Genomic DNA, 21,972 nt, shown 5'->3' with positions numbered 1-21,972 from the left:
GAGCAGCCAGTAGTTCACTTTGGTTAGAATATAATGCTGAGAATAATGCACGAGCCAGGAAAGGTAGGTAGGAGTGAGGTAGGAGAGTTTCATTTTATAATAAGTTTTTTAGGAGTAGATTGAATACTATTTTGTTCAGATCTTCTAACAACTTGTTTTGATTATGATATGCATTGCTACCTTTGAGAACACAGAGATAAGATCATGCAACACAGAGTAATTCTTGAAAACAATGAAGATTCATGTATAATTTCTATCAAATTGTTTGCCTTCTCAAGGAGGAGGGAGGGGATGGAGTGAGAGAACTTGGAACTCAAAAATTTTAAAAAAAAGAATGTTAAAAATTATTACATAATTGAAAAAAACAATAAATAAATTGAGGGGATAAGGCATGGCACATCACCTATTATATCAGAAACTGTATTGGGGTATTTTAAAATTTTCTTTTGTAAGGAATTTGCTTTTTAGGACCTTGAGCCATTGACCTTACTGTATAACTAGCCAGTACAGCCTGGCACACAGAGCTGTTAAACTGGCTTTCACAGGTCATCATCAACTAATGCTTTTTTGGGGCTTGATTATCTCTCTTAGGAGACCCTGTAATAAAAACTTTTTCTTCATAAAAAACAAAAAGAAAGGAATGCAGATCATAAGACCCTGGAATATTTGGAATGTAAGCAAAATGTGAGAAAGGGTAGTTATAGAGTGCTTAAAAGATGCTACTGGCACCAACATATATATATGTAACTGTGAAACCAGATTGTCACTATGCTTGTGACCCTATAAGTAGCTGGCACTTCAGAATACTCCCTGTTTATTAAGCCCCTAGTATATAAGGAAGAACAAATAGTTTGGATGGAGAGAATTGAGACCCTGACAGATGAGATCAAGGTGATGGGAACATTAAGTAATAGCACAAGGAGAGTTTCTTTTTCCATACTGAGGGTATACCAGCTATCCAGTACAAAATGTTTACAACCCTAGAGCTCCATCTGATGTGGGAAGGGTTTTCACTATTCAATAGAGGTTTGGGCCTATAGGCCTTGAGGAACTAGACAATCTGAAACTATGTGGGCATCAGGTCTGCCACAGAGCATGTAAGTCACAAAAAGTATGACAGATCCACTATCCCCCCATTATCAATGTCATTTTAACCATTTCCTCCTGAAACAGAACACAGGGAGACCGCCTCAGAAAGTATGAGAATAATGGAGAATATTGTACACAGTAACAGCCACAGTGGGTGAGGACTCCATCTGATAGACTTAGCCTTTCACAGCAACGCAAGGACCTAAAATATTCCCAAAGGACTCTTAAGGCAAAATGCCATCCACATTCAGAGAAAAAACTATGGAATCAGAATGCAGAATGAAGCAGACTTTTTTCTCTTGTGTCATGTTTTGTTTTGGTTTTTCTCATGGTTTCTCCCATTCTTTTTAATTCTTCTATGCAACATGACTAATGTGAAAATGTGTTTAATAAGAATGTATATGTAGAACCCATATAAGACTGCATGCCATCCAGAGGGGAGAGGGAGAAAATTTAAGATTTATGGAAATGATTGTTGAAAACTGAAAACAAATTTTTGAAAAAAGAATAAGAATAATGACTTTGGTACCATATGTGTGATTTTCCTAAGAATGTTAAGTTTTGCTTGTGTTTTGTTTGAAATGGGGCAGACATATTTAAACAGATTTGTATGAAAAATATCTAATGGTTTTAGTGGACCTGCAAATTCACTGAGTCAGCAGTGTAACATGGAAGCCAAAACAACTTGCAATCTTGGACTGCAGTAAGAGACATAGTATCCAGGAATAAGGTGATTGTCTCCAGACTATATCTGGAGTACTGTGTTCTGGGTGCCATAGCTCAAGAAAGAAATAACTAAGCTTGGGAGCATCCCGAAGAAGATAACAAAATTAGTAAAGTGCCACAAATTCATAATGAGAGGTTGAAGAAACTGGGGATATTTTAAGCCTACAGAAGGGAAGACATGATAGCTGGCTTCAATTACTTGAAGGACTGTCATATGGAGAGAGATTAGACTTGTTTTGTTTGTATATATGTATATGTGTGTGTGTATACACACACACGCACATATATATGACCCCATATATACATAATATGTAATATATATGTATACACAGACATATATATGAGACCTCATTTTCACATGTGTTTTTATATCCCCTGTGTATCCTTGACAAAACATGGCCATTCCATCTATAAGCCTTCTAATAAATTTCAGTATCACCTATAACTTGGTATAAGCCTTGCTAGAACTGCTTTTAACATAGTTGAGATGTGAGCCATGATGGAAACTTGATATCTGGTTCATAAAATCCTACTCCTCCCGCTGTAGAGGGTCAATCCCTAATTAGCTGTGGGACAAGAGCAAAGAAGTCTAGTCTTAGACTGAATCCCAGCTGAACCTGTTATGTCACCTTAGGCAAGTTCACTTCCCTTCCCCAAGGCTGTTTTCTCATCTGTGAAAACAGGAAAATAAAATCTGTCCTACCCACTTCACAGGTCTGAAGTGAGGAAAGAGATGAAATTCCTACAGACTTTATTAGATTGCTATTCGACTATGAGCTCCTTGAGAGTAGGGGCTGTTTTGGGGGGGGGAAATTTGTGTATGGTGGGGGAGTATTTTTCTTTGTACCCTTGGCACTTAGCACAATACCTGGTACAGAGGAAGTACTTAAATGCTTATTACTGACTGACTTAACTGAAATGGGAGGTTCTTTTGACTATAAAAAGGAGATAATATCTATCTTACCAATCTCACAGAGCAATTGTGAAAATAAAAATGAGATAAAAGATGTAAAACTTCTTTGGGCACAGAAGCTCTATAAAAGAAATAAATAAATATGTATATGTGTGTATACATACATATATACACCTATATATATGTGCATACACACACACACACACACACACTCATTTATATAGTTGTAGCCTAAGATTGCAGGGAGAAATATCAAGGAACCTTGGACAAATGGCTTAATCTCATCAGGCCCTGGCTTTTGAATTTCTAAAATGGAAATAACACCAACTGTCCTTGACTCCCTCATAGAGATATGATGAATTTTCAGATACTGGGGGCACTGAAACAGAAAGCAGGTGCTGTAAAGAGGATTTCTGCTATGAAGATGCTGGGCTAGAGAAGTCATAGAATTTAGAGAGGGAAAGAAGTCAAGTAGCCTTGCCTTCTGATTTTACATATGAGGAAACTGAAGACCATAAAAGTTAAATGACTTGCTTAAAGTCACACAAACAGAAAGCAAGAGTCAGGATTCAAATTCAGGACCTAAGATGATATAGTATAGTGGAAAGCACTCTGGCTCTGGAGCCTGTGGGCCTGGATTCAAATCCTATCTCCTACACTTACTACTTATGTGACCTCAGAAAAGTAACAACTTTCCTGGGCCTCCATTTCTTCCAATGTAAACTAGGAGAGTAGGACTAGAGGGCTTCTGATGAACCCTCAGATCTACCTCTATGACTCCAAATTCAGTGCTCCTCCCATTATGCTAAAGCTGGCTTTTTACCAAAGATTTTCAGTAGGTACAGTTTGTGACTGAGATGATAAGCATGGAGCTGACTCTGACCCTGCCACACCAGCTAGAACAGTCAACCTCCGGTCCCTTAGGATACTAAGACTTTAAGTGAGTCCATTTATGTGAAGGCATTTTAAAAATAGCCACACTAAATAAGTGAGGGAGGGCTATGCAAAGTCACCAGCCTCACTCTCTCCTCCAGAGCCATCTGTGTCCAGTAGCAAGATACAGATCAGGATGACTGGAGATGGCCCTGGGTACAGTGGGAGACCTTGGCTTTTTTAAGCTAAGGTCTTTGACAGGTCTCAGTTTGACTAGGATAATGTCCAATCAGTGATTAAAGCTAAGTAAGAAAGGAGGCAAAGAATGACTTGTTTTACCTAGTAAAAAAAAAACCCAACAACATCCCACAAACAAAAACACTCAGAGGGGAAGACCTTTAGGGTTTCTGGCAAAAACAGAAACAACTGCTATTTACATTCAGGAGAAGCCAATCAGCACAAACAATGACCAAGAGAAGCTTGGCCTGGGACCTACAGTTGGCCAATTGATGAAAACCAGAGTGATTTGGGATTTCTTCTTAAAGGTCACACTAAATAAAAATAAATATGTAAGGGAATATTAAGATAGGACTTTTAATCTACTTCACAGACTTCTTAGAGCTAAAAGCTACATCACAAGGAAGTAAGGAAGAGTAAAATTAAAGCTAAAAGACTACATACCCCTAAAGGTTCTTAGGATAAGGGGATAAAAGGGAATACATTCTTTATCGTCATCCCTCCACAGAAAGCACAGACACAGACCACCATCTTGTTGCCTTCATTATTATTTCAACAACAGCCTCAAGATTAACAACTTTACAAAGGAAACCAGCTTAGCATGCGAAGGGAAATATAACTCAAGGTTAATCTAAGTTTTTTCAATGATCCAAAATCCATGTGTCCAGAATTCACGAATTTAATTCAAAAATAATCTGCATGTAGCTTCAGTAACAATCTGGGATACTAGCATGCCACCTGGTGGCATGCTACACAACATCAGGAAAGCACAGAGGTCAGATATACAGTCCAATTTAATGTTGTTGCTTTGTTTTTTTTCCTTTGACCTAGTCATTTTATTTGGGTAAGGAGCCCCCCCACCCCACCCCGCTCAGAGCATTTTGCCAGAGGGCAGATCGGTATCTTTGCAGCAACTACTAAAGATGCTTGGGGCACTGAGCAGTGAAGTGATTTTTCTCAAGTCACAAAAGCATGAGGTGTCAGAGTTGGGCTTCTTATGGACTGGTCTTTTGCATACTAAGACTAGCTCTCTATCCACTAAGCCAGGCTGCCTTCAATTAAGGAGCACTGGTGCTCACAAATTAGGTGAAATTTCCAGAGGCCATTCCTGGAGTAAGGAAGTTAACTTACCCTTATAACTACTAAATCCTTCCAAGCCACCACCTAATATAGCTCCAGGGGCTTCAATTTACAAATCCTTTTAGCATCCATTAGCTCATCCAGCTCTACATAGTAAGCAAGGCAGAGACTGTTATCCCCATTGAGAAAATGGAAACTCACAGAAGTTCAGGAACTTTTGAAGGTCATAGGACTAGTAAGCGACAGAACAGACAAGAATCCAGGTTCAAATCTCTTTCCACTCTAGGCCAAGAAGTACAAGAGCATTTACATGAGCTAAGGGACACATATAGAGCAAAATGACACCGTCAGTGTCACTGATCAGTAATGCTGACTATAATCAGCAGATTGAGATTCACACAATCACAGACCTCAAAAACTACTCCTATCTACCTACCTCCTTTAATAGCTGAGGAAATTAAGGCTTAGTGAAGCCAGATCTAAAGCAAATGGACGGTATCTTCCCAGAGAAGCCAAATTCAAATGCCAGTTTTCTCCATGAAGAATAAATACTCTGATCCCCCTAGCCTCAAGAGAATCCTCCCCTCCTCTGAAACCCTGCAGTATTTTGTTCATGCCCCTCCTGTGGCCTGTATTACATCTTAAATTCTAGTGTAGTTATTTATGCCCACATCTTCAAGACCCTACCACAGTACTCTAAGGTTTTTAATGGGAGGGACTGTGTGTGTCCCTATGCATCTCTGTATCTATCCTTGAATTTAACACAGGATCTTGCACACAGCAAACACTAAATAAATGTTTGTTGAATGAAGTGAATGAATATAATGGTGCTATCCTCTTCCAAGGGATTCAGTGTGGCTTAGTGGAAATACTGGAAGTCAAGGGACGTCAACTTTGGGGCAAGTTTCAGCTCGACCTCATTTTGTGACCTTGAGTAAATCAAGCCTCTTAGGGGCTCATTTATAAAAGGAAGGGTCTGACTAGAGAGCTTTAAGTTCACTTCTAGCTTGAAATTTATGATCCCATAATCTGTAAAATGAGTAAACTAGATTAGGTGGTCCTTAAAATTCCTTCCAGATTCATATAGTCCACAAATCTATGATTTAGGTTCTTTATGGATATTTGCTTCTGGCAGACAGAACGTGAAAGAAAACTCAAAGAAGCCAGCTCTAAGGCAAAATGGCACTGGGTATCTAATTGAGACCTCAACTTTCAATGTTATATGAAAGGACAAACTCAAGACACATAATCTCTCAGAGAAGTCCTTTGTTACTCAAGAGGACAGGCTGTGACTGTACTAAACCTGATGTATCTTTAGTCTCTCGCTTTCCACTGGCTCCTTCACACCTAATACAAACAAAGTTCCAATCTCCCCACTCTTATCCTATCTCTCTCCTCCCCTTCCATGGACAAACTTACTGAAAAAACTATCTACACCCTAAATCTCTACTTCCTCACTCTCCTCAATCTTTTTTAATATGGCTTCTGTCTCTATTGGATTGTTCCTCCCAAGATCACCAGTGACTATAATAACTCATTACAATGGCCTTATTTTTGTTCTCCATCCTCTGTCTTCTCTGCAGCTTTTGACTCTGTGGATCACCTCTTCCTAGTGGATATTCTTTTGGCTTTAGCGATAACACATGCTCCTGGCTAGACTTCCTTCACAGGTTCCTCATCCCATTGAGAAAAAAATATATCTCCCAAGATTTTACATTTGTCCTTTCTACTTCTTTCTACAACTTTTCCATTTGCAACCTCATTAACTCCCATTACCTACCCATCATCTGCCAACCCAAATGTCTTCTAAATCTGTATCCAGATTTGATACCTCTGGGTTCCAGAACAGCATCCTACTGCCCCATGGATATTTCCACCTGGATGTCCCAAAACTTCAGTAGGTCCAAAGCTGACCCTGCTTTACCTATCCCTCAACACCTGCTTTCTCACTCAACTCACTTTTTTCTGTTAGTCACATCACCATTTTCTCCAGCATTCTTGTTTATAATTTGGAGTTATCTTTGATTCTTCCCTCCTTCACATCTCCAGTTACCAATTCCTACAGATTCTTCTTTCACTATACCTCTCACACCTGTCCCATCTTCTCTCTTCCCACTGACCTCATTCAAGCCCTGATTACTACTTGCTTGAAACGAATGAAATAGCTTCTTAACAGGTCTTTTCACCTCTACTTTTACCTCTCCAACCCATCCTTCATGCTACTATCTGATTAATATTCCTTCTGCATGGATTTAATTAATACATTCCTCTACTCAAAGATTTTCAGTGCTCATAGGGAGTCTTTGATTATCCATTACCTCCTGGTTTTCCTGCTAAGGCTGTTGTTCCCTCTTCCAGGAATATTCTCTCCCTTTTTTCCTGTTAAATTCTTTATCCATCCTTAAAAATCAACTCAGAGGTCACATTCTACAGAAATCTTTCCCTTATTCTAACTTCCAATTGGTAATGACATTTTCCTGATCAGATCATATAAAGCACTGTATGCAATTTCCTAAAGCAATGATTATTTGTATGACAGCTGTATCTACACCTGTCATATTGCTAAATTATAACAAACTCCAGGAGAGCAGGAACTGTTCTATGTTTTATCTAAACTCTGATTCTCCCTAGCACTGAGTACAATGCACACACCATTGTGCCTAATGAATGTTTAAGATAAATGAAGTAGGAAGAGAGCAAGTCTGAAATATGAGGTAGACCAGGAGAAGCTCATATAATGTTTAGTGAAAAGTGGCATCTTACATGGAGGAGAAAGGAGGAACTGAGACCTACATGATGTGAAGAGAGAGGAATCATACAAGGACAGCATTATACTGACAATCACATGAGAAGCATGGAAGGAAAGAGAAAAGTGCTGACCTTGGAATCAAGAGACCTGGGGCTCTTCAACGTATTAGCTGTGTTGTCTCAAGCAAGTCAACTCACCATCTAGTTACCTTACTTGTAAAATGAGAATAATAAAACCTACTTCTCTGGGTGTTATATGAATAAGAAAGTTATCATATAATGGTGGAAGGAGGCCATACAAGATGACTGCAAGAAGTCATTTCAATATAATATGAGGCTCTCATTCTCATTTTGGGGTAAGATAGTCTTAAAGAGAGTTCAGTGGCACCAGAGTGGCTGCCAAGTAAAGAGAAAAAGTCAGTGGAGAGCCCAGCCCAGGGTGGTTGAAAGAGGGTTAGATATGGAGTCAGAGGGTTTTGGTTTAAACACTGGTTCGTTCTCTTTTTACTACCTGTGTGAACTCTGACAAGTCATGTTACTGCTCTGGATCTGTTTCCTAATCTATAAAACAAAGCATTTGAAAAAGATGACTGTTAAGGTACCCATCACCTATACACCTATACCCTCTCACCCAACCCTTCTCAAGTGGGGCTGAGCTATATCAAGCCCGTCCATCAACTCTACTGAAAAATAGTGGGTGTCAATAGCTGTTTGATGAGTACAGACAGGATTGGCAAAGTGCTACATATATTTAAAGTCTAAGAGGACAGGCCCTAATAGCCAAAAAGATAGTGGTAATACAAATGCTCAACAAAAAAATTTTCTCATGAGCAGCCTAAGAATCAGAAACATGGAAGACAGCTAAATGATATGCAAGTTAGGTAAACATGTCTATGTTATATGTTTGTGTATGTACACAGATATATGACTAGATGTATATAAAAACCCATTAAAGTCAGATCTCTTATTAAAAGTAGTTGCAATTCTGGGCAAGGCCCAAGAAGTAAAGTACAGCTGAAAAAAGACAATGAAGAGTTTACTCAGCTTCTTCATTCAGTCTCTGAGAACACCTCCACAAAAAGAGAGACAAACTGGAGGAAATCCAAAGATTAGACATACGACAGGTCTGATGCTAAGAAAGGAATAAAGATATTTGGGTAATTAAGAACCTAGCTGAGACCTTCTAATGGAAGGCAAAAAAACAGCAAAGGAATACTCCCTTAGCCTGGTAAATAGGAGTTGTATAATTAAAGGTAAGTACACTTCACCTAATATGAAGAGAAGAGTATTGGTTAATCCAGGGAACTCAAAAATACAACAATGGAGAAATTATATACAGTGCCCCTGAGCTTGTTAGGCAGTGAGTGGAAGATGCACCGATGGTCTTAGAATGGGGAGATAGCCACCGATTGGGGAAAAAGTTAAACAAATTGTAATATAAGAACATATAAGAATTTTGTAGCCCTATAGTATGATAGCTAGTATGATGAAAACAGAAACATGGAAAAACTTACATGAACTGATGCAAAGTGAAGTAGACACAGTCAAGAAAAAATTATGCAATGACTACAGTGTGTGGGAGGGGGGGTGGGTATGGGTGTGGGTGTGGGTGTGGATGTGGGTGGGTCTTCGAACTTCATTGCCGAAGACTATGCCATCAGAGAAATAATGGCATGACTTGTACTTGACTTTGTTCTGAGTGAGGGAGGGCTGTGCAGGTCACCAGCCTCACTTCTCCTGCAGAGCCCCAGATAGAGTATCTACTCATCAGGATGGCTAGAGATGACCCAGGATGAGGCAATTAGGGTTAAGGACCTGATGGAAATATCAACCACCACAAATCAAAAATGAATGCTACAAAATTACAAAGAAAAAGCTTGGCCCCAAAAATGAATTATGAAAAAACACCTGCTCCTATTTCTTTGCAGAAGTAGAGGATCCACAGGCATGAAACAATGAACTTAACGGCATATATTTCTACTCACTGATCAGTTTTACTGAACTTTTTTCTTCTTTGTTTTTTATTTAAAAATAATTCTTTGTTATAAGAGATAGTTTTCCAGAAGTGAGGAGAGGGAAATCTAGGTAATAAACCAAATATATCAATTAAAATCTTCCCCCCTCCAAGAGGGAGCTTAAAAAGGATAGATTATTTTTTAGATTGTACCGTAAGGTTGTTCCTCCATTCAGTTTCTTAGATGTTTGACTGTGGTGTAAAGGTAAACTCAAATTCTCAGAAACTACAGTGACAGTACTCAAGTACTGACCAAGCTGGAAAGGCTAATAGCCCCAGTGATGGATCTCTCTTAAGAGAAGCAATCTAACTAAATGTGGAGAGACACAGAAATAGAAGGTTGGCTAGTAGGTGATGAATTTTTTTCAGTCTGTCAAAGGTCAACTACTAGGGTGTGGCAGTGCTATATTCTCTATCAAGTGAAAAATGTACCTAGAGGTCAAGTATCCTTGTAATGTTAAAATAAGACACTCTCATGCAAGCTATATCCCCAAAGCAATCAGTGTTCCTTAAATATTCCCAGCTGGAGACCACCAATTCCACCCACTCCTGCCTGTCTCAATCCAAAAAAATTTTATGAAGCTTAAGTCTGGATTAAATTCTCATTATTTTATCTACATTTGTAAACTGCTCTTTTGGCAGGAACCAAATGTACAGTGGAAAGGACACTTTAAAAAGGCATATAACACATTAACAGCAGCATTTGAAAAATGACACATATAAACGTGAATGGACAAAGATCATATGTATGTGTCATTCTCGGTGTCATCCTCAACTCCTTACTCTCTGTCTTCCCATATCAGGTAAGTCCTGTTCATTCTACCTTTGTTTGTACAGACCCACTCTTGTCTCTTGTATAGACCCTCTGCTTTCCTGCAATTCTGTCACCACTCTGGTGCAGGCCTTCATCACCTCATGCCTGGATTGCTGTAAGAGTTCTGGTTAGTCTCCCTGCCTTAAGTCTCTTCCCTATTCCTGTCCATACTCCATAAAGTTTATAGACTCCTATTCAATAGACTCTCCAGTGGCTCCTTCTTACCTCCAGGATCAAATATAAAATCTTGTTTGGCATTCAAATCCCTTCATAACCTGGTGTGTTCCTATCATTCCAGCTATCTTATCCCTTACTCCCACTACTCTGTGATCCAGTGACACCAGCCTCCTTGTTGCTTCTCCCACAGGAAACTCCACCTCCTGAGTAAGCATTTTAAAATTCTCTCCCTCCTCCTCGCCATCTTCTTACCTCCCTGGCTTCCTTCAAGCCCCAGTTAAAATCTCACCTTCTACACAAAGCCTTTCCTGATTCCTCTTAATAGTAGGGACTTCCCTCTGAGATTATCTCCAATTTATCCTCTGTGTGAATCAGCTCCTTCAGAGGAGGGTCTGTGTTATATCTATCTTCCTGCCTCCAGTACTTAGTACATGGCCTTGCACACATATATGAAAGAGTAAAAATCTTCAGGACCTTCGTATTGCCTACTGAATAAGTTCAAACTACACTGCTCATTATTTAAAGCCCTCCACAAACAGGCACCACTCTATGATTCAGCCAAACTGAACTTTTCTCTACATACCACCCCCACACCCAAGATCTATGCCCCGTGCTTCTCTATTTACATCAGGTATTTTTGTTTAAGTTCCTATTTATACCTTAAGAATCTATGATTTTGTAAGTATGAGTAGTCCCTTCATTAATATATACCAGATTCTTCCATGTATGTCTTGACAGACTGTCTTCATGACTTACTGTGATTTAAAAACAAAAATCATCATCTGCAGTCAACCTTGTGAGGAATAGCTTCTCCACACTTAGCCAGACTAGTCCTGAGACCACAGACACAATATATTGCCAGGTCAGAGAAAGAAACTCAACTACGTCTATTTCCTCAGGTATAAAACATTACTGCCTATCCTTGAACTCAGGACTGGCCTGCTACTTCCTACTGCCCCCAATCTCTTCAAGATATTACCAAGCTTCAAATGTTCGAGGGCCTGCGTTCCCCTGGCACAACCTTCTAGACTTCAGGTTCATTTCCACACCAGGGTAAAGCATTGGACTGACTCTGAGCAAAGGGTTATGGTCATAATAAGAATTATTTCAACAAAATAAAAGTAATATGAATTGTGGCAATTTTACCTGAACTGCTTGCCACCTATGCCTAATTATAATGCAAGACAATAAAAGTTATGAATATCATTAAATGTGTTAATTTTTAATGCTATCTGGTCAAGTCACCTTTATTGTGAGTCAACAGAGAGATTACCAGAGCCCTACTTGGGAGTCTTACCAGTGAACCACTATTCAAAGAAAACAGAAAAACCAGCAGAGTTTTCACTCCAACTAAATGAGCCCCTCTGTGACAGAAAAAAACACACTGTCAGAGAGGAAATGGTGACCACATCCTACAGGCAGGCGTAAAGTGGGGTGCCCTGCTAGGCTCTGAGACAACACACCTCAAACAGACATCTCACCTACTGGTCTGGCCTGCAATTCAGTGAAGCAACATTAGAGGCCAGGCATTAAGTTTCCTACCCTGCTAGAGCTTCTTGGGAAATGAAGGATTTCAACACACATCTCCTTTATCTTTCTTCTTATTCTCTGTTTTGAGCTTCATGAAATACCCCAGGAATACCCTGGGCTAGAGGAAAACACAATCATTTCTGCTGCCCTAGGAACTAGAATCACAACTGAGCTACAGCCTGAAGATACAAATCCCCCAGGACTCAGAGCTATTTACTACCTGTAGCATAGCAGAGAGGTGACGAGACCATGATCATGACTGGTAATAGAAGGTTAGGGGAAAACTACAGAATCCCACCAGGCCCTTATAGTAACAATGCCCATGTTTCCCAGTCCAGGAGAGCAATATGCTCTCTCTCTCTTTCTCTAGCATTTCCCCAAGATTGCCTCATACCCTGAGAGTTGGCCCAAACCCTCTCCAACAACATCTTATTACTTCCCATTCTTTCAGCTGTTCAACAGACTTTTCCCCTTGTTTCCTCATTCTTGTTCTACCTTTGTCCATCTCCAAGTCTTTGTTCACAATGTATTTCATTATTGTGATGAACTGCTCTTCAACCCTCACTCCATTTCCTGATGGCCAGGTCCTCAAGACACAACTCAGGTGCTACTTCATCCACAAAGCTTTCAGTGATGATATCCTATTATCCAGTTTAAAGTGACCTCTCTCCTCAAATTTTATCCTAGAACTTTATGGGGACCTCTCCTTTCGCACTTATCTACTTTTCTCTTATGTCATAATTATTTGCTTCATTAATTAATTAATCCCTCCCATCCTTATGGTTCAGCTCCTTGAGAGGAGGGCCTGTGTCATATCTATCTTCTTCTCTCCAATACTTATTACATGGCCTTGCACAAGGAGGTATTTAATAAATATTTTAGAAACAACTGAAGTTGAGCCCACCCCAGGTTGAAGCAAACCATAATTTCTCAAAAGTGAGGGGGTGGTTGAAGCCAATCGTTTCTAACCTACCTTCTTCTTCAGTTTGTGACGGGCTCGCTTGGCTGCCTTGGCACTATTGAGGGGTTTGGGCTCAGTACTGTTGATGTAGTCCAGCAGCTCATCTACATCCCGATGGTCCACGGCTGGCTCACCTGGGCCACTCCCTGCCAGGCCCATCTTCTGGGGCAGCTCCTCTTTCCTCTTTGTCAGCCGTGAGCGTAGCTTCTCTCGGATCTCGGCATAGTTGCGACTTGTTGGGGCAGCGGGGGGCTGGAAGAGGGGCGTCTTGATGTTAGACTCCGAGCTTGGGAAGCCCACACCTTTCCAGCCCCCAATGCAGGCTGTGTAGTGAGACATAAAAACATTCTTCTTTCCAGCACTAGAAGGGCCAAGGCCAAGTGGCACCAATCCTGCCTCAGCTCAGAGATCAGCATCTCCCCTCAGTGGACTCAAGCCCTTAGTTCAACTGAGACAATCTAGAGCTGTCACAGAGCAGCAGAGGGCCCAGCTAACTAAAGTGTTCCCTCTCTCTGTCTCCTGTGGGTCTCCAAGGACTCACTCACCGCGTTGTGTCCGAAGAACTCGCAGTAGCAGCAGTCACAGAATTTCCCATCTTTCTGAGTGGTGGAGGATGAGGTGCAGGAGCTTCGTTCTGAGCTGCTGTCCTCATCCTCTCCCAGCCCTTCATCTGCATCGCACGACTGTGGCGGATGGCAGCCAGTACCATTTGTAAACTTGTGCCCCTTGCATCCAGGGTCTCTGCGAACAGTAGGAGGACAAGAAGTGAGGATATATTAGCAGAAGCCACAGCAAGGCAAAGAAAGGCACTTCCATGCCATATCCAAGGACAATCCAGCAGGTCATGTTTCACTGGCTAACATCCCTGACACCCTAAGTCTGGGGGTCTACACTGCTACTGGGTTTTCAGAACAGAGGAAAGCCCATCCCCCAGCCCAAGTGAGTCTCAGAGCTGAAGTAACTTGTCTGGACATATTCAGGATGTCTCCGGATAGACAAAACTAATCAAAAGGGCCATATGGGACTCAGGCTGGGAAGGAGAGGCAAAGAAAATTAGTTTTGGTACTCACTTCTCAAGTAGCAGCTAGAGTAAATAGCTAACACTGATACATGTATCACATGATACCATGTATCAAACATCATGCTTTATGGTAATTTACAACTATTATCTCACAAAGAGGCCAGGGCCAAAGGCTGAGGCTTAGGTAACAGACCAGCAAGCCGAAAATAGGGTCCACTGTATATGAAAAATCTGAACTTTAATCCCTCACATGAAAGAGAGAAAGAATGGGATACTGCTAACAGCTCGTAGGTTGAGGGAAGGAAAGTTCTGAGGATCTTGACTATCTCAGAATTTATACTGGTCACCTCTGATTTTCTAAGTTCTTATTTCCTTCAAGGAATACCACCCCTCAGTTCTCCCCCAAACATTCTCTGGGTTGTTTCCACATCCCTTGACCATGTATTGCAAAGTCCACCAATGCTTCTACTCACTGACCTGTTAGTGCTGGGAAGCTGATGTGAGGCAGCTTGAGGGACCAGAGACCCAGTGCAGTGCCCGTTGCAGGGGTGATTACACCCTGAGAGTGGAGGAGGCATCTTCAGAAGCGGCATGTTGGCAGAGGATAGGTGAGGGCTCTTACATGGTGCTGGGCTATGTGGGGCAGCAATGGCAGCGGCAGCGGCAGGTGACTCAGAAGGTGTCTTGGGTACTGGAGCATGATTGTTGGGGGCAGGTGTGGGGAAAGATGCTGCCTGGGCAGTTGGGGTTATGTGGGCATGGGGTGGAGATCCAAAGGGTCCTGGGTGAGCAGGGATCAGTGATGCTGGTGGTTGGGGATGGCCAGTGGGACTGTTGGGGGGGGCGGTGAGGTCTGAGTGCCGGTGATGTTCAGAGGAGTGGAAGGCCTCACCTGCAGGCAGACAGGAGTGAAGAAATATCAAGGAAGGTCAGGAGAAGGGAAGCCAGTTACCTCCAGAAAGGGAGGAAGGGAAAGGAATGCATTAATGATCATTTTCACTTTTGTAGGATAAACTGTTTCCCTAGGTAGGTATGTAGAGGCTCAATGACAAGTTTATGGAAGAAGGCTAAGTCCTGGATATAGTCAAAGTCCTTTTACATTCTCCCAAACTTAAAGAGAAAAAAAGACCAGGCTCTGGAGCTGGGCATGAATCTTTATAATGATTCTCTGCCCAAGAGCAAGCCAAGCAGCTATGTGATCAAAGGAGAAAGAATCTAGAATGCCTTATTCATACTAGTAGGCTCCAAAAATATCCTTGGTCAATTCCATTCTGAAGGGTGCTGATATATGAATATGCTATGAATTTCATTAATTTTTTTTAAAGTCCTAAACAGAAGAAACACCAGTCTGTGATGTCTTAACGATCCCAAGGCTTCATCCAGGAATTCTCATTGCAGGAGCTGAAAGCATCATCTTCTTAGAGTGATTAAGCTTCAGGACAGAAGTAGTCTTAAGGAAGGACAGAGAACTAGTCCATCCACAAGGCTTTACAAGTCCTGGGATGTGTCTCTTTGAACAACAGATCAGAAACGTTGTATTGCTACCCATAGGTAGGGAGTCAGAGATAGGAAATTCAGTGGGATCCCTCCAGCAAGAAGATGTAAGAGGGACTGACATCCAAACGCTGTGGTCCTAAAATAATTCAACAAGCAAGAAGAATGCCAGGAGAGAGATGCCCTGCTGAAACAAGTTTGTGAAACAAGGTTCCGTATCTGAGTTGACTACAGGCAGTCTGGAATGTGCCTCAATCTTGGAAAGATGGCTGAATGCACCAGAGGAGCTCCTCCCAGCCCAGGGTACCTCAGAGATATATACTACCATAATCCCTTCCTGTCTGACTAGAAGGAAAGGAGCAAAGATATCATCTTCCCTCAAATCAGGAACCAATAAAGCAGAAGGGATTAGACCATGCCTAGGGCTCCAAGGGAAACTGGTATGATCCAAAGTGGAGAAAAGAGGGTTCCAATTCTACCATCTCCCAATTGGCAAGGCTCCTCCTCTCAAAAAAAACACAAACAAGGAAGAAGGGGTATAATGAGGAGCAAGCCTCAATCCCCAAGCCAAAGGGATCAAAGTCCAGTCCAGAGGTAGCAGCAAGAAGCAAGGAAACAGAAATATTTCTACTTCCACCAGGACAATTATTGCTAGGCACCCTAGGCCCCAGCTCCTCTGGTACATCCTGGCAGCAAGTACAGATCCAGTGGAGTGAGTCTCCTGAACATGGGCTTGAACTGCTTAGGAAGTGTTTTGCAGAACTTGAGTGAGGTAGGCAGAGGAGAGCCTGTCAGTACTCCACTGGAAACCACCAGAGAGGAGAGCACTTGGCTCTAGGGGTAGGTCTTCTGGCCAGAGGCTCCCAAAGTGGAAGGCTGGTTGATGTAATCTGGAGATGGAGAGGGGAAAAGGGTGGGATTGGCATGTCTGTTACCTGAAATAAAAGCAGAGGGAAAGGAGGATTTCTCCTCTGCAGTTTAAAGGGCTTTCTCAGGCACCTCATAGGTTGACTCTTCCAGCTCATAGCAGGCCACCTCCAACTCTCTGGGAGGTAAAAAAGCCCCGAATACTCACTGAGCTTCTGCACAAAAATAAATATGAGTAAAGTAAAGTCTGGCTTCCAAGGACTCTCAGCACAACAGTTCTGCTGAGCAGAGTTTCTCAGTTCAGATCCAAGGTGAGCTTTTTCTAGGCCTCATAGTATTGTCTAAGAATCTAAAAAGAATTTTCCAATCTCCAAATCCCTGAACAATAAGACCAACCCCAAGATGGCCATCTGATCTATTAGTCTCTTTTGGGAGGGAAGAAAATGCTGCTATTCCCATTTTATAGATGGGGAAAACGAAGTCAAGGAAGGGATGTCCTCTGTCTAGATCATCAAGGCAGTGTGCAGCGATACTGGTGTTAGATCTCCAGGGATCTCCCTCTTGGCTTCCTGGTGGATATATCTCCTGCATCGATCCTTCTCCCATGTGGACATTACTTTTAATAATCCCATTAGCCCATGTAATGTGCAGCTGTTACAGTTATTTGATATAAGGTATATTTGATATAAGGTAGGTGAGTCCCCCTTTCGCTATAGCTAGCCAGGACCTAGAAACTTCATAGCTTGTCTATCAATTATTCCTTTAGGAAAGGGCAAAAGGACCTGGCTGTCCAACTGGAGGGAGAGGGCTCTGGTGAGCTTGAGACTCACCAGGTGCAGCAGGAGGGCCCCCAATCGAGGGGCCCTGCATGGTACCGCCAGCCTGCTGGGAGTTCCAGAGGCCTGAGAGTTTGTGTGCAGACAGGAACGAGCTGGGATCCCAGTCCCCTGAGTTCCCATGGCATGAGGAGGAGGAGGACGATGATGACGAGGAAGAAGAAGAGGAAGAGGAGTGGGAGCCACCCCCACAAGACTGTGACTTGCAGGACGTGTGTGATAATGAGACCTGGAGGAAGGGGAAAAAAATGATCAACACAGAGCACCTTACTTCCTGAAACAGCTCCCTCTGCCTTCAGTCTCTCAGGAAAGGAGGCCCTCCTGCAGGAACCCTCTGCCATGGCCCAAGCAACATCTACCATGATCCTAAGAAACAAAGAAAATCAACATCCCACTGCCCTGCTGCAGAAATAAAGCTGAGCCTGAGAGGTAGACAGAAAGCTGAGCCAGGACTCAAAGGGGTGTCAGGAATCTTGGTGAAAAGGAAACAGAGATCACTTAGACAACAGCCCACCCCTAAAAAAGACAAGTGCCCTTGAGGGAACAGTCAGGATTGATGAGCTAGCCAAAAGGACTGAGAGGCAGATCAGGCATTCACTCCAAAACTAAACAATGCCTGGTAATGGCAGAAAATTTGGAGGGAAGGAAGGGAGAGGTAAACCAGGTTTAAGTACTGGTAGGGCAGGAGCCAGATCACCAAGTTTTATAACAAAGAGGCCCCCAATGGCACATGCTTTATTTTGTTTTATGTATTTTTATGGGATTAGTTCTTTGAAACTTCTTGATGTGGCTAATTCCAAGCCTTCAAAACTCGTCCTCAGGCCCTCCATAAGTACTGGTTGCCTTTCAAGATGCTACAGAACTGAGCAGAAAAAACAGGGAAGAAGTATGGCACAGTGAAAAGAGCACTGGACTGGAGAGTCAAAAGTCTCAGAAGACTTAGCTTTGAGTCCCAACTTTGCCACTTACTACTTGTGTGACCCTGGACAAGTCACTTCACCTCTATAAGACTCAGTATCCTCCTCTGTAAAATGAGGAGGCTGGTCTAGATGACCTGTAAGGTCCCTTCCAGCTCTACTATTCTGTGAAGCAGCAGCTACTGGGCCAGGGTTGCTACCATCCCGTCCATGCCGCTGTGCCCTTCAGGCTGCTCTCACAGACTGTCCCAAGGGAGTGACAGGCCACCTAGTCCTCTCTCCTCTTTCCAAAACCTGATTCCAGAGCTTTGCTGCCACCTCAAAACAGTGACTCCAGCCTCTCGGTGCATGGGTCAGTGGAGTCATCCAACAGAAGTCACCTGAGGGGATATATAAGGAGACATATATCCCCTCAGAACAGAAACTACAGGATCTTTTCTGAGGCATCTCCAACATCTTCCCCCACACATCTTGAGACTGGGACAAATTCTGGTTTATGGGCACCTTCTCTGTAGTTGTGGGACACAGTGTACCTACCGCCAGGGACTGTTCTTGAAGGGCCTTCCTTTCCTCATCCTCCACACTCTTTCGGCAGCTCTGGCAGATCCATAGAGGCATCTCTCCCAGCAGGTTCTGCACAATCGTTGGCACAAAGTCAGGTGGGAGCCTCTCCCCATTGTGGGAAGGGCTTCCCCAGTCCTTGCGCTCCCGATGGCACAACAAGCAGCAAGTCTGCACTGACTCGTCAGAAGTTGGGAGAACCTGCATGACAGACACAAACAAGGTTCCTCAGGGTGTGAGGTTGTGGGGAGGGAAAGGGAAGACATCTACTGGGAACCAAGCAGTCAGGGCAGGATTGCTGAGAAGTTGGGAAATTAAACCATAAAGAGAAATGACCATGTCTAACTAACGCTCATTATTAATCCAGTTGTCTAAGCAGTCTATATAGTAATCAGCATGTAATAAAAAAAAAAAAAATAGAATAGAAAGTCAATCCAATTCTTTGGGGGAGAACATAGATCTGGGAGGGACCAATATAATCCTACTTGGATCATCCTAGCACAGTCTACCTGGCATTCAATGATCAGATCCAGCTGTATGGATCTAACCAATCCAAACTGGAAGGGGTAGGAGGGAAGAGGGGACGTGATGGAAACCCAGTATTTTAACTATAAACCCAACTGAAGAGACAATATCTCCATGTTCTATTCAGCCCAGCACTGAGGGCCCCTTCCTAAAACTGTCTTGCTTCAGCATACTAGACACCTACAAGGAATACAATCACTGCAGTGATAAATGTATCAACTTCTCCAGAAGAAACCTAGTAAAGGAAGTGCAATACTCCCAGCACATGAACTCCTCAAACTGGGCCCAGATACAGAATCTTTGCATTAAGTTATCTTTTTGTTTTGTTTTAATTTGCAATGTATAGTTATACCGGCACATGGCCCTACAATTTATTCCCTGGGTAGCTTATTGAGAGGAAAAAGACACCTCTAAGTTGTTCCAAAAGTATAACAAAATATCTCATGCTGTACTGGATGCTCAGAAATGAGACACTTAGGAGTTCAAGTGATAAAGTGATGTTCAACACTTCCATAATCGCTGCTGATAGAGTCTCTGCATAGCATTCCTTTTGGGAAGCGAAGCAGTTGTTTAGTAATTACTGCAAAATAACATGTCCAGAACTCAGCAATAGAAAATGGTGTGTCCAATGGAAACTCCAAAGGGCATTTACAAGAGCCGAGTCCAATGAGAACTGGGAATTTCACAGAAGCATAGAATTTAGTGCTGGAAGAGTCATTAGAGATTATCGAGCCTAACATACTCAACTGAATGTTAAGAAAAACAAGGGCCCAGACAGGTGAAATCACTTGCCCAAGGTTAAATTAGCAGCAGAGCTGAGGCCTGAACCCAGGACAAGGGACTTCAAATGAAGTGGGTCTTCCTTTTGTTCTACCAAAGACACCCAGTCATTTGGACCTCACAGATATGAGGTGGCAGGTACAGGCATGGAGATGACCTCAGTCCTGCCACCTCCCACACAATAATTATTAACCATCTGCCCTCACCACTAGTCCACTGGAAATCCAGTTTATCTTGAGGACAGCAATTGGAAGCTTCCTTTTTAAAATAATTATACACATAACTTCAAAAACAAAACTGATTAAGCAAATTTTTATAAGTATTTACACTTTAATAAATGAATTTCTACATACAGTATTCCCTGACAACATATTAGCTACTCTTCTGTATCTCATTCTATTCATCTCTGCATCTATTTTTTCTTTTATAAAAGCAGCATACATTTATACAGTGCTTTAGGCCTTCCAAAGCACTTTCCTCATGACAACTCTGTAAAGTCGGTACTTTAAGTATTATTATTCCTATTTTAATCACTTAAAAAAAAAATTGCCTAAAAGTTAAGAGACTTGCTAGCTAGTAAGAAGAAAAACCAGGACTCAAAGCCAGGTCTATGGACTCCAAGGCTAGTGGGACATCCTTTCTACTGTGTACTATGCTACCTCTCTAAACGTGTATAGTTCCTTCTGATTGAACTTCACTTTAGTTTATACCACTTCATTCCAGTTTTTCTTTACAATGTTTCTTATACTCATTTTAAATGGAATTGTAGTCTTCCTTTACATTCATCTACTATCGTTTACTTAGCCATTCACTGTTGGACACTCAGGTTGTTCCAGTTCTCTGCAGCTACAAATAATATTGTTCTATGTGTCTGACTGAATCTTTTTTTTATGCTTTATAACACTTAGAGGGTACATCTCCAATAACAGGATTACGGGATCAAAGGATATGATTATTTTGGTGATTGTGTTGCCAGACTGCAGTCCAAAAAGAATTCTAACAATCTGCAATTCCAATATATGTATAGAGTTACCATTTTCTCCTCAACCCTGCCAAACATTGAGATGTGCCACTTTTATTATCATACTGGAAGTGAGTGGTTCTGATATTCCTCAATAACTAGGTGCCCAAGAGGAAGAGCCCAAGACAATGCCTACATCACATTCCCTATAACGCTCACCTTGGATTCAGGACACACAGAATGTCATCCCATGGGAATTTGACTTGAAGGTCCCAGCTATTTAGGAGAGAATAGCAGAAACACAAAGGCTAGGAAACTGCGCTGCCTCAATCCAGGAGAGAATTTCTCCCTCTCTTTAACCCAGGCCCTGCTTCAGGCACCCTCTGATTTGCTACATCCTTCCCACCAACCCTACCTCCCCATCCCCCATATTCCCTCCACTGAGCTCCAAAGCCCATAACACAGGCGCCTCTGCTGTCCCCAGCAGAAAGCCCTCCTGCCAGGATTCTCTCTCACCAGATGTGTGTCATGGGAAGCAAATCTCAGCTCCCTTCACTGTTCTTTCATTCCTCTCACACAATAAACCTGGGTCCTGAAGGTTCGTTCATTCCCTGAGTGGCATTAAGTACAGAAGGCAGGTGGCAGCTCCAGCAATCACTGAGTGTGACAGCCATGGAGAGCACAGTGCTAGACCAGAGAAAGGTCCCCCATTGTCTGCTGAGGGCAGGGAACTCCTGGACAATAGGCAGCACCACTGAGAGGCTGCATGGAAACACATGGTGCCCCTGAGCTGCAAGTGGAGGGAAAGGTCAGAGGCCAGAGATGAAGTTGAAGCACACAGAGAGAAA

General features: G+C 42.3%; 1 protein-coding gene and 1 long non-coding RNA gene across 15 annotated transcripts in view; one reads left to right on the top strand and one right to left on the bottom strand.

Moving 5' to 3' along the window:
• Positions 1–21,972, bottom strand: part of FAM193B (family with sequence similarity 193 member B) — a 43,111-nt gene that overhangs the window by 7,595 nt on the left and 13,544 nt on the right. For 5 of the 12 annotated variants that reach the window (XR_011972004.1, XM_072631144.1, XM_072631143.1 and 2 more), the window contains 5 exons: positions 18,835–19,059; positions 17,375–17,609; positions 14,661–15,075; positions 13,708–13,903; positions 13,175–13,414 (listed from right to left, as the gene is read on the bottom strand). Coding sequence is in view for 10 of the 12 variants with exons in the window: in XM_072631144.1 (XP_072487245.1) it covers positions 13,175–13,414; positions 13,708–13,903; positions 14,661–15,075; positions 17,375–17,609; positions 18,835–19,059 (1,311 nt within the window). In the remaining 2 variants the exon portion in view is untranslated. Of the gene's footprint in view, positions 1–13,174; positions 13,415–13,707; positions 13,904–14,660; positions 15,076–17,374; positions 17,610–18,591; positions 18,678–18,834; positions 19,060–21,343; positions 21,915–21,972 lie in introns of those variants that run through there. The other 7 variants (XR_011972005.1, XM_072631148.1, XM_072631147.1 and 4 more) reach the window with 6 other exon arrangements.
• The window catches only part of LOC140518765 (uncharacterized), a 44,870-nt gene that overhangs the window by 20,846 nt on the left and 2,052 nt on the right, over positions 1–21,972 (top strand). Inside the window, exons 3-5 of one of the 3 annotated variants that reach the window (XR_011972006.1) lie at positions 10,323–10,483; positions 10,793–10,878; positions 11,571–11,875. This is a non-coding gene — a long non-coding RNA (uncharacterized lncRNA). Of the gene's footprint in view, positions 1–10,322; positions 10,484–10,792; positions 10,879–11,570; positions 11,876–21,972 lie in introns of those variants that run through there. The other 2 variants (XR_011972007.1, XR_011972008.1) reach the window with 2 other exon arrangements.

The sequence above is a fragment of the Notamacropus eugenii genome, chromosome 1, assembly GCF_028372415.1.
Source record: "Notamacropus eugenii isolate mMacEug1 chromosome 1, mMacEug1.pri_v2, whole genome shotgun sequence".
NCBI lineage: Eukaryota > Metazoa > Chordata > Mammalia > Diprotodontia > Macropodidae > Notamacropus > Notamacropus eugenii.
This window is presented reverse-complemented; position numbering and strand designations above follow the sequence as displayed.